Below are 12,159 nucleotides of genomic sequence, written 5' to 3' on the forward strand. Positions count from 1 at the left end.
GGGCATAGCTTAGTCCAGGCTAATGATTGGTTATTCTGTCTGTGGCTTTGGAGCTGATTGGTTGAAGGTTGAGCTTTTTTCCCCAAAGGGGTTTCCTTCCCTCTGAGGCAAGGACCGGAAGAGGAGAAGGAGTGCCGGGTGTTGTCATCACTGCCTCGTTGGAGCTCCAAACAAAAGCTGGAAAGTAACGAAGTAGTGGATTTCAGATGCTTTACTCGAGTATTTCCTTTTTCTGCTCCTCTACGTTTTCAGAAGAAAATCTTTCATCAGAACACTAATGTGAATTTTAAAGCCTATATATGAAGAGTAAAAAGTTACACCTTCTACACCATAATCAGCAGCATCCATCATCCAGTTAGCATAAAGGAGATAATGGACTCAGGCGTTCACGTCACATTTTACCCTTAAATGTAAGGTCCTGACGTTTTTAATAGTACGAACACAAATGTATACACTCACCAACCACTTTGATAGGTACACCTGTTCAACTGAGAAATTCAAAATATCTAATTAGTCAACCACAACAGCAACTGAGTGCATTTAGGTATATAAACATGATCAAGACAATCTGCTGATGTTCCAGTGAGCAGCAGCTCTCTAGGGGAGAGTGTCTTGATTTCAGAGATCAGAGGAGAATGGCCAGACTGCTTCAAGCTGGGCAGGCAATGGTAGCTTAAATAATCAGGGTATGCAGAAGAGCATCTCTGAATGTAACAACCAATCAAACTGAAGCAGATGGGCTACGGCAGCAGAAGATCACACTGGGTGCCATCTGTCATCTAAGAACAGGAAACCAAGGATAAAATTTGCACAGGCTCACCAAATTTAGACATTAAAAGATTGGGAAAATGTTGTCTGGTCTGATGAGTGTTGATTTCTGCTGTGGCAATTTGAGAACATGACAATGAATTCACTGTACTCAAATCTCCTCTACAGTCACTGGATCGGAATCCAATAGAGCATCACGTTTAGTAATATATATTTTATTATGATATATAGATATAGTTGTTAGAATAATTCAGTAGTCTGTGTTTTGAAAGGAAGATTTAATGTTAAAGTGTTATACTTTTCCAGCAATGATGGAGGAGTCACACATATGCTGCTACTGTTAGACTATATTTTAAACTATATTTCTTTGACAGTGCAATTTTCTTAAATGTACTTTTGAATAATTTGGAGTCATACGCATAAGCGACATTATACCAAAACCAGTCGGTGTAAAAACATTTTAGTTAACTTAAATTTAACAAAAAAAACAAGAAAACTTAAAGAACTGCCTACAAGAAAATAAAAGCATACAAGAAAATGACTTTAGCTTTTTGTCATTTGAAGAGGCATTTAAAAATATTTTTTTAATTAATTTAAAGAATAATTAATAATAATAATAATAATAATGATAGTAATAATAATTATACATTCCCATCTCGCACCTTTTAGCTAGATTGAAACAAGCAAATCCACCATGGAAATGAATTAAAATCAGAAGTGAGAGATATACAAGATAATAATAGTGTTTAATAATAAAGTTCAAAGTTGTAGAAAATTGAACTATTAACTGTACTTTAATAAATGTATTTACTTGCTTTCCACCTGCTTCATGGATCAAGTGTTTTTACCCGCCCAGTAGCGGTGATGATGATTGAGGAGGACATCCCTGAAAAATGACGTTTCCCCACCTCGCCACTAGATGGCGGAAGCACAAATTTTGCTGAATGGGCGTGCTCTATTGGAGCCACTGAGCTGCAGCCTTATTATTCACTAACCGCATCATTTCGTATCCAACGAGAGAAAACGTCACCTGGGATGAAAACTCATTTATCTGAACGGCCAATTATTCATCGCTTTTCACTCTACTCCACCTAAACCACGTCGTTTGTACACTAACCGGTGAGTGTGTCGTCATATTTTCTCTGTATCCACATTCATCGAGTGTAAACACAGATGTAGCTGAAATTGTTTGAGTTAAGCTAACAGATACACAGCCTGCACTTCATATTTGTTTTGCTGCACATATTTTAAAATCTTGATCTCTCTGTTGATCTTGTTTGTGAGCTTCGGGGTTTTGCGTTTGTTGCAGCTTTTCTTGGGCTTTTTACTGCGCAATGTTTGCGCTAATTAGATTTTTTCCGCTGGTCTGCTTCTCATCTGTCTGGCCACCATCATCATATCCACTCCTTCTTTTCTTCTGGGAGTGAGCTGATCATTGTGATTTCTGATGCTTGCATATTTAGCCTCTGAAAAGAAACTAATAAAATATTTAAAGTGTTTTTAAAATTATATTTCGTATAATAACTCTTCACGATTCCGGCCTTATGCGTTTGTTGATGGATTTTCTAAACAAGTCCTTTATAAAAGTGTTTTTGTTAAATAATTATTCTTTCATTTGTTGTTTTTTTAGTCTGAAGGAGGATCAGCAAACATGTTCTACACCTGTGGTCCCAACGAGGCTATGGTGGTATCAGGTAAAATGATGCCTTGTACTGCTTTGTTGAAATCTAAACAACTTAAGAAACTATAACATCAAACTAATACATAACTGTTGCCTTTCATTAATTAACGCCCATGTGATGGCTGTCACATCAAGGCAAACAAAATGTTCCAAAACCTTTAGGTGGTGCCCTAGACTTCTCTAAAGGAGAGAAAAAAATCATGTCTGTCACAATTTTTTAGGATTTACTGTGAATGCAGATTTTCAATGGGTCTGCAGTTCTGAACACAAACATAAACCAGAACTTGATTTGTGATGGAAGTTTGTTGAATTTGTTTTTATCATGAAGTAGTAAATGTTTAAACTCTCCCTGTGATGCTCAGCGCAGTCTCTGATCTCTCCCAGGTTTCTGCCGTTCTCCACCTCTCATGATAGCCGGAGGCCGAGTGTTCATCATCCCCTGCGTTCAGCAGATACAGAGGTAAACAAACCACAAAGTTTATTTATGTTCTCCTGTATCCCATTAGTTTACTTCCTGATGTTTCTGCAAACACTGTTGACATTTGGCTGATATATTTTATATTTTAAGTGACAAATTGAATAACATGATGAGAAGGCAAACAGCACTTCAGCAGCAAAAATAGATAAAAAGGGGGGAAAAAAGATTAACAATCCATCCATCCATTCGCTTATCCTTTTCAGGGTCACGGGGGGCGCTGGAGCCTATCCCAGCTGTCATAGGGCGAGAGGCGGGGTACACCCTGGACAGGTCGCCAGTCTGTCGCAGGGCCAACACACAGGGACAGACAACCATTCGCACTCACATTCACTCGCACATTCACACCTAGTGGCAATTTGGATTATCCAATTAACCTATCCCCACAAGCTGCATGTCTTTGGACGGTGGGAGGAAGCCGGAGTATCCGGAGGGAACCCACACAAACACGGGGAGAACATGCAAACTCCACACAGAAAGACCTGATGGTGGAATTGAACTCAGGACCTTCTTGCTGTGCGGCAACAGTGCTAACCACCGTGCTGCCTAAAAGATTAACAAATTCATTTTAAATTCATTTTATAATAATGAAGGATTTCTTTTGGAGACACATTTAAAGCACAGGGCATATACATCTGTGTCATTAGTAATAAATATGTGTAAAGCATCCAGCTGCTGTTCATAAACTGTTACTTTTTAAGTCATTTCTCTCTGTCTTCCTGTTGAATTTAAGACATTAGCTTCCACACAGGCCACATTTGGGTCTAGTACCAACATTTAAAAAAAAAAAAAAAAAAAAAAATCCCTTTTACTATATACACTGTGTTTGCAACTCAGTGTAACAAAAGCAAGGAGGAAATTGCTACACCTAATGTACCATTAGAGTAATGAAAATGAATCAATAATCGTATTTCCCATTATATCTCTCACGTGGCCTCTCTCCAGGATTTCCCTGAACACTCTGACTCTGAATGTGAAGAGCGATAAAGTCTACACCCGCCACGGAGTGCCCATCTCTGTCACCGGGATCGCCCAGGTCAGTGTGCACCACCGGAGATGAATCAGGTGCTGCTGCTGGCAAAACAGGGGAGGCCTTTCTCAGAAGGACAGGTGTAAACTAGAAGATTAACATTTAGCAGATAAGATTCATTTTGTGTGGTGTATAAAGTTACTCGTAGCAACCAGAATTTTTTTTCCTACTTGTTTTTTGTTTACAGTAAACTTTGTTGCTGCTTTATTGTTTATTTTTTATTTATTTTTGCATGTTATTGTATCTGTTGATTAATTAAAGCAGGCCAATGTAAATATTAGGGTCAGGTACACTGACAGTGCCATTTAGTTGCACGTGAAACCCAGCTCCCGATTTGCTATTTTTCACTGTGCATAGAGGAAATGAACCCAATATTTATGTCAGTGTTTGTCTAAATAATAAACAAGCAGCTGTTTCCTACAGATGAAGATCCAGGGTCAGAATAAACAGATGTTAGCTGCAGCCTGCCAGATGTTCATGGGAAAGTCAGAGGCTGAAATTGCTCAGATCGCCTTGGAGACGCTTGAAGGTCATCAGCGAGCCATCATCGCCCATCTGACTGTTGAGGTAAGGAGTTAAAGTAAATAAATGGAGTTTATCATCCAACTGAATTATAGAACAGGTATTAGTAGAATACACCTTCAGTATTCACAACCTCAGTGTGATGAGTACATTTCAAAAAGCTAACTTCTGCATCACAGCGAAGGTGTTTGTGTTACAGGAGATCTACAAGGACCGTAAGAAGTTCTCAGAGCAGGTTTTTAAGGTGGCTTCCTCTGACCTGGTCAACATGGGCATCAGCGTGGTCAGCTACACTCTCAAAGATGTTCATGATGACCAGGTATCTCTTTGCGCTATAAGAATCATATCATAGATGATCTCAGTACATTTTTGTGGATTCTCGGAATTAAAAATTGAACCAGTAAACGCACATCAGATCTTTTTTCTCCTGCTGGCACACAGGATTACCTGCATTCTCTGGGGAAAGGCCGAACAGCGCAGGTTCAGAAAGATGCTCGCATTGGAGAGGCCGAAAACAAGAGAGATGCTGTGATTAGGGTGAGATCTGTCACTTTGCCACTGTTTTTTTGTTTTTTTAATACTGTATTGCTATAAAGCTATTTTTTTACACAGATCTCTCTTTGCAACAGGTGTCAATGGGGCTTGTTGATGTAGTTTATTTTTAGAAACACTTGGATAAATACTGTCCTGCTAATAATAGAAGCTGCATTTAAATCACCTAGAAGGTTGTTTACAGAGCACTTCACTGTGTGTCTTTGCCTTAGTCTTATTGGCCTCGTCACTGGTGCCATTTGTCTAAACTCTGTCTGTATTTTTAGCATCTTCATCCTGTTTATTTTAGACATCTGTTCCCATTGATCCTGATCACCTCCATCCTTTCTCCATCCCTCTTTGACTCTCTCTCTGCAGGAAGCTCATGCCATGCAGGAGAAAATATCGGCTCAGTACAAGAATGAGATTGACATGGCAAAGGCTCAAAGGGACTATGAGCTGAAGAAGGCAGCCTATGACATTGAAGTCAACACTAAGAGGGCTGAATCAGAGATGGCCTACCAGCTGCAGGTACACAGGAAGCAGCTCATTTTGCTATTTGATAAGCTGAATATATATTGTAAATACAGTGCACAGCATTTATTTAATTATAACTGCAGGCCAAATGTTTTAAACTTATTAGAAATCAATAACATTTTTACAATTCATGGTATTAAATGAAGAATATTATGTGCACAGACAAACATGTATGATCTGTTTTCCTCTGGCAGGTAGCGAAGACGAAGCAGTGTATTGAGAGTGAGAAGATGCAGGTGCAGGTGGTTGAGCGGGCGCAGCAGATCATGCTGCAGGAGCAGGAGATCACCCGCAAGGAGAAAGAGCTGGAGGCCAAGGTGAAGAAACCTGCAGAGGCTGAGCGGTACCGGCTGGAGAAGCTGGCTGAGGCTGAGCGGTGAGTTATAGGTTCATTTTCACCTCCTAAACTGCAGGAACGACAGTAAGCAGACAGTCTATTAGGTTTTTCTGGTATGTTTTCTCTGTTTATATGTCTGAAGAAGAAACATGGACAATCCCTCGTGTGTGTGCGTGTTTTTGTTTTTTTTGTTTGTAATTTGGCAAGTTTTCATCCGTCCACTTAAATCCTTCTTTTTATGTTAGAATAACATTTGAGCTATCATTTTATATTTTAAGAGCATGGCTGACATGTTTGTACTGGTCAAATCATTTATCTCTCTGCTAACCAGCTGACTGTGTTTCTTTTGTCTGTCCAGTCTTAAGTTGATCATGGAGGCAGAGGCTGAAGCTGAGTCCATAAGAGTGAGTCAAAGCTGTTTCTGGGGAAAAAACAAAAGCATTTTCCACAAATGTCATCTTGAATTATCTGGGCAGCCTTTCCTATCCCTCCCCAAACTGATTAATTATCTAGCTCAGTAGGGCTCTTTATCTGACTACCAACTTAATGTATCAACGATACAATTCCTTGCTTTTAAATACGAGATATTATCTAAAAATCTAATCTTCAGAGTATTCAGTAAATTATTTGGGTGTACATATACAAAAAAATCTGTCACACTCGTGCAGTATTAATTTGGGGTCTCTGAACTCCAAATGGGAAAAAAAGGACTTAAGGAGATGGAATCTTGTTCTTGAATTTAAGGCAAAGCGCTAAATCAGTCATGATGATTCATGTTTATAGGAGTATTAATATGTAGGTCCAGGTGATACCTCTTATATGATGCCTATGATTCAGAATCTAGCAATAAAAAGGGAAATTAATGAAATATGGATGGATGGAAAAGTAAGATATTAGAGGAGGCATTTCAAACTACCATCGCTTTGTATGAGGTAACATTTGTAAATGTCTTTTGTAATTCACTTTAATTTCTGTACCATTAAGGTACAAGGTGAGATTCAGTGTTTTCTGGTACAATAAGTCCATCCTCATTTCTTCTTCAGGTTAAAGGTGAGGCTGAAGCATTTGCAGTGGAGGCCAAGGGGCGTGCTGAGGCTGAGCAGATGGTGAAGAAGGCAGAGGCCTTCAAGGAGTACAAGGAGGGCGCCATGGTGGACATGCTGCTGGAGAAACTGCCTTTGGTGAGCGATAACATCATCATAACAAGCATTTCTAGCTCCTGCTCTTATTTTTAGAATTGTGCTGATAAAAAAAAAAACAGAATTTGAAGCCTGTTAGTCATGAGTGTTGTGTGTGCATTTACTTCTGGATTACATTATTACATTCACTGGTTACAATTTTAACAGTTGTAATGTCATTTGTCCACCAGATGGCAGAAGAGATCAGCAGGCCTCTGTGTGAAGCCAAAAAAGTTACCATGGTATCCAGCGGAGGTGGAGATGTGGGCGTGGCCAAACTGTCAGGAGAGGTGCTGGACATCATGACCCAGCTGCCTGAGGCGTTGGAGAAAATGACTGGTGTAACCATCTCCCAGGTAACTCATTCAGGCACTCGGTTTATGTTACACTTACCTGCACTCATGCATCTACAGCTTATAGCTCCTACCGATCAAATTTAATTATTAATAATTAAATTCAGCATTAAATATAACAAAACTTTAAAACATCCACCTTTCTCTAAGTAAGTAAGTAAAGTTTACTTATATAGCACCTTTCACAGACATATGTCACAAAGTGCTTTACAAGGTAAAAGCATAATACAGTCATAAAATACATCATAAAAACCCTGGTCTAATTAAAAGCTTTTTGAAATAAAAATGTCTTTAGCTGCTTTTTAAAGGTCTCCACTGAGTCCAAACCCCGTAGAATTAGGGGAAGTGCATTCCACAGTCTGGGTGCAACAGCTTGGAAAGATCGGTCCCCTCGGGTTTTAAAACGAGTGTGGGGGACCACTAAAAGGTTTTGGTTTGATAACCTCAGGTTACGAGTGGAGGTATGTGTACGAATCAAATCAGCAATGTAGGGGGGGGCTGTCTCTGTAATGCTCTAAAAGTTAAAACTAGAATTTTAAAATGGAACCTGAATCTGATTGGTGGCCAGTGCAGCGACTTTAAAACAGGGGTCATATGAGCACCCTTGTTCGAGTGGGTCAGTAGCCTCGCTGCAGAGTTTTGAACAACCTGTAGGCAGGCTAGCCCTTTCATGTTTAGACAAGTAAACAGGCTGTTACAGTAGTCAAGTTTTGTAGAGATAAAAGCATGTATTATCATCTCGAGTTCACTTGTTGACACGATGGATCTAAGTTTAGAAATGTTCCTCAAGTGAAAAAAGCAGGTTCTTATGATCTGATTTAAATGTCCCGCCAAAGAAAAAGCTTCATCAAAAATAACACCCAGGTTTCTAAGGTTATGTTTCTGTGAGGAAACTAAGTCACCCATTCGCCGTTTAATATCGGGTATTGCACTGCCTGGTGCAATAATGAAAGTTTCTGTTTTGGCCGGGTTTAGCTGTAAGCAATTATTGTTCAACCGTTGTTTAATGTTGGTTAAACAGTCAATCAGATTGGAGAGCTTATGAGCTTCAGCAGGCTTAAAAGAATAATATAGCTGAATATCGTCAGCAAAACGATGATAAGATACTTCAGGAAACTGCTGTATTATCTGGCTTAAAGGAAGAATGTATATTAAAAACAGAATAGGTCCCAGCACAGAGCCCTGAGGAACTCCACACAACAACTCTGTAGATTCCGACATGATCTGGTTTGCAGACACACTAAAGCTCCTTTCAGATATATAAGATGAAAACCAGTGTAGAACAGAGCCAGACATCCCAACCAGGTCTGTCAGTCTGTTTATCAGGATGGTATGGTTGACTGTATCAAAGGCTGAGGTAAGGTCTAACAAGACTAGGACTGTGTATTCTCTGGAGTCTGCTGACATCATAATATCATATCTCTCCTTTCTGTAGGTGGCCTCTCATACAGGCTGAAGAGAATCAGCCATGCGATGACCAGGCAGTCCTTTCTCCCAGTGTCCAATCAGCTGTCTGGATTCCCTGCATGATTCTCTCATCACAGCGTCATTCTGCTGTGTGGCTGGTTCAGCTGGTTTGTGATGTTTCTCTGTTGTGAAAATAGTCTGATTACAGTTACGAATGTTATTTCATGTTATGACTTTGTGCTCAGCGGTACTGCGTTCGTTTAGCCTCCATCCATCCTTGTATTACCTTCTGCTTATCCAGTTCAGGGTCACGGGTAACAAGAAGCAGAGGATAATATAATCATATTTCATGTATTCTATGATGGTTTGATGAGCTTTCTTACTTTTTGAGTTTTACATGACTGATCTTTGTCTTTGTCCCTTTCTGTGTTTATATGTCACACTTTTGTCTGTGTGCCTGTTTACCATTAATAATTCCTACATAACTCTGTGTGTGTGTGTGTGTGTGTGTGTGTGTGTGTGTGTCCGCACTGCCTTGCTGCCAAACCTTAAGTGCTTCTTAGCATGAGCATGTGCTAAAACATGCAACCAAAACCTTCATTTACTAATCCTACTAATATTGCATATTATCATATAATCACTGACATGCATTTTAACCCATCAGTCTTTTCTCTACATGTATTTCTGAAATAAATTTGGTGTATAAAGGTTCAGGGTGAATATTTCTGATATTATCTGTAAACTTCAGTGTTGATATGTATAGGGTTTTTAAAATGTGTTGTCTTTCTTTTTCTTTTTTTACTGTTTTATATTTTATGATCCTTGGTACTTTAACGGTACGATCTAGTGGGGCCACTTTATTTCAGGCATATCAGTAAGTTAATTATTCTTTATTTGTAAACTGATGCGCCGGTGAATCATCTTTTTTTTTTTTTTTTCCTGTTGAACCTCGACTTGGAGATTTTAGGTTAAGATCAGCCACGGGAAAAAAAAAGGGATTCTGTTTTTCCCAACCAGGAGCTTCAACTGCCTTAAGTCTGTACCACCCTGCAGTCCACTAATACATGATGTGTACTACAAATCTTAAGTAAAGTGGTTCCTAGTGATAACAGTTATGTAGCAGCTCTCATAAAGGTGTAGCCAGTCAGACTAAATTGAAATGTGTGAAATACAGCTTTGCTTTTCATAGTAGCGATGAGAATATCCCTGTGTATTCATAACATAAAGTATTTGTTAGTATATAACGCTTTGGCGTAATGTGAAGCTAAATATTTCGATTGTTCAGTGAGGGCAGCTCGCGCTTCAGGGAAAGGGGTGTTTGCTGTTCTGTTCTTTATTTTTTTCTTTACGTTTGCTTGCTGTAGTTTGTGCTTTATATTCCACTGAAGGTGTAATACTAGCTCTAAAGTATTACGGTAGTACCTGTAAAGTATCCTGATTTGCCTTTTGTCACCACCCAATCAAACTGTATCCCTCTACCTCACCATTACCCTCTGGGGCTAGTTAGGAAAATATCTTTATGGACACGTTTTAATACATCAGAAGGGATTTAAACACTGAAGATGGATATATGGTTTTGTTTTAACTGAGCAGTTTTGTCTCCAGCTCTAAACACTGTTTGTGACTTCTCTGCACTCCTGATTACAGCACAACCACACGTGCTGTAAGCGTCCTGAGGGTACATTTTATTTCTTTCATATATGAGTACTACTGTTATTATGCATGCATCAACACCTGTCACTGTTATACTGTAAAGTAATATTGCAAATGCATATGTTTGAAGTCAGGACACAGTAGGCGTGTGCAGCTTCACTGTGGAGTTACCAAAGTAGGAGATTACCCAGCTACAGAAATGGAAGTGTGCTTTCATTACTGGATCAGCACTAAATATAGATATATATGTATGTGTATGTATTTATACAGTTTATATTTGATACAGTATCAGTGTAGAGCACTGTTTGCATCACCACTAACAGCTTGACTAATTAATTATAAATGTATTTTAGGCAGTTTATTAGTTTTCTGTGATGTTTCAGACCCTGTTGTGTTGCATTCGTGATGTTTGACCAAAGTGGATGTTTGCTTTTTATTTTTCTTCCGTGTACTTTAGGAAAATGTCGTTCTGCTCTTCTATACACAAAATCCTTGTCATTTAAATGCAAAAGGGGAAACGACTTCAATCTTTACTGTTTGTGAAAAAAGATTTATTGTAGCTATGAAATGTTCCACTGCTGTCTTTCTTTACTCACCTGTTTACACATCTGATTTTAGCTTCTTTTTTTCAGTTTTTATTTTTTTTTCCATCTGTGAGGTCTTGAATTGTCACTGCATAATAAACAATTTTCACATGCATAAGGGGATCCCAATAAACGTTTTCATCATCATTTTATTGTCATTGATCTTTCAATAAAATGCTCATGGTACATGGTGCTTTTCCCAAGAACGAATTGCTGATGTTGCGCCAGGAATTAAACTTGCAACAAACACTAGAGTTCTTTCCTTGCATTATAAATGCTGACAAAAGTAGCTTAGGTCCATTTTATATGATGGACATAGTTCAAGCTAAATGGGCGATAATAATTATAGTGACGTGGATATTATAAGTACAAGCATTCATTACCTTTTAATAGCCTCACATGTCCGCATAACCTGAGAGCTGTTGTGCAAAATGAGAAAACCATTCAGCTAATTCAGAAATGAAATATACATAGAAACTGATACGACGTCCTCACTGACTGGATAATTAATACACCGGAAGATACTGCATAGACGCTGGCAGGTGTGTCAAGTTAGCTGGTAAAACGCCAAACCAGTACAGGAAGTCTAATTCAAAACTCTCAGAGGAGCAAACATATGGGTAAATGGCTGTTAGTTATTGCACAATTATTAATTTGTTTTTTTTTGTTTTATATTATTTTACTTGTGTATAGAAGATTTTCCTACCGGAACCCCTTTTTTTTCTTTTTTACAATATATGGCGTTTGTTTTCAGGTCACTTAAGTTTCACTGAGTTTTCAGAGTGGATTTCGGTCGATTAGATTTAAATTGTATTTGTTTTTTGTATGTTTGGTTTTACTTCAGTTTTATTAGTTTTCGGCATTATTTGTGGTTTAGTATTAATTATTATTATGAAAAATACATAAGATAAGTTTCTGAATAAATATTCTTATACAAAACAGCTCTTTTTGAAGACAATTGACTCTAAGTCATGTAGCACCAAAACCTCATTAGGCTGTTTTTGATTAAAAAAAAATATATATATACTTTTTTGCTGGTTTTGTGATTAAACACTATTGTTTTAAATTCTTTTTTCAATTAAAAAAAATAATTAATAATCATT

General features: G+C 38.3%; 1 protein-coding gene across 2 annotated transcripts; it reads left to right on the forward strand.

The window, feature by feature from the left end:
- The first annotated feature begins 1,704 nt into the window (after window positions 1-1,704).
- On the forward strand, window positions 1,705-11,203 carry flot1a (flotillin 1a). 2 transcript variants are annotated; one of them, XM_084919567.1, is made up of 13 exons: window positions 1,705-1,887; window positions 2,399-2,462; window positions 2,834-2,909; window positions 3,870-3,960; window positions 4,378-4,521; window positions 4,676-4,795; window positions 4,918-5,013; window positions 5,386-5,538; window positions 5,739-5,920; window positions 6,240-6,285; window positions 6,925-7,062; window positions 7,251-7,415; window positions 8,848-11,203. In XM_084919567.1, the coding sequence occupies exons 2-13, from the start codon at window positions 2,420-2,422 to the stop codon at window positions 8,866-8,868; spliced, it is 1,275 nt and encodes a 424-aa protein (XP_084775693.1). In that variant the 5' UTR covers window positions 1,705-1,887; window positions 2,399-2,419; the 3' UTR covers window positions 8,869-11,203. The 2 variants fall into 2 exon arrangements, with proteins under 2 accessions (XP_084775693.1, XP_084775694.1); XM_084919568.1 differs by lacking the exon at window positions 1,705-1,887 and having other exon boundaries at window positions 2,442-2,462; window positions 3,131-3,960.
- The last annotated feature ends 956 nt before the right edge of the window (window positions 11,204-12,159 follow it).

The sequence above is a fragment of the Perissodus microlepis genome, chromosome 22, assembly GCF_051167445.1.
Source record: "Perissodus microlepis isolate ML-2025 ecotype Zambia chromosome 22, ASM5116744v1, whole genome shotgun sequence".
In the NCBI taxonomy this organism is placed as follows: Eukaryota; Metazoa; Chordata; class Actinopteri; order Cichliformes; family Cichlidae; genus Perissodus; species Perissodus microlepis.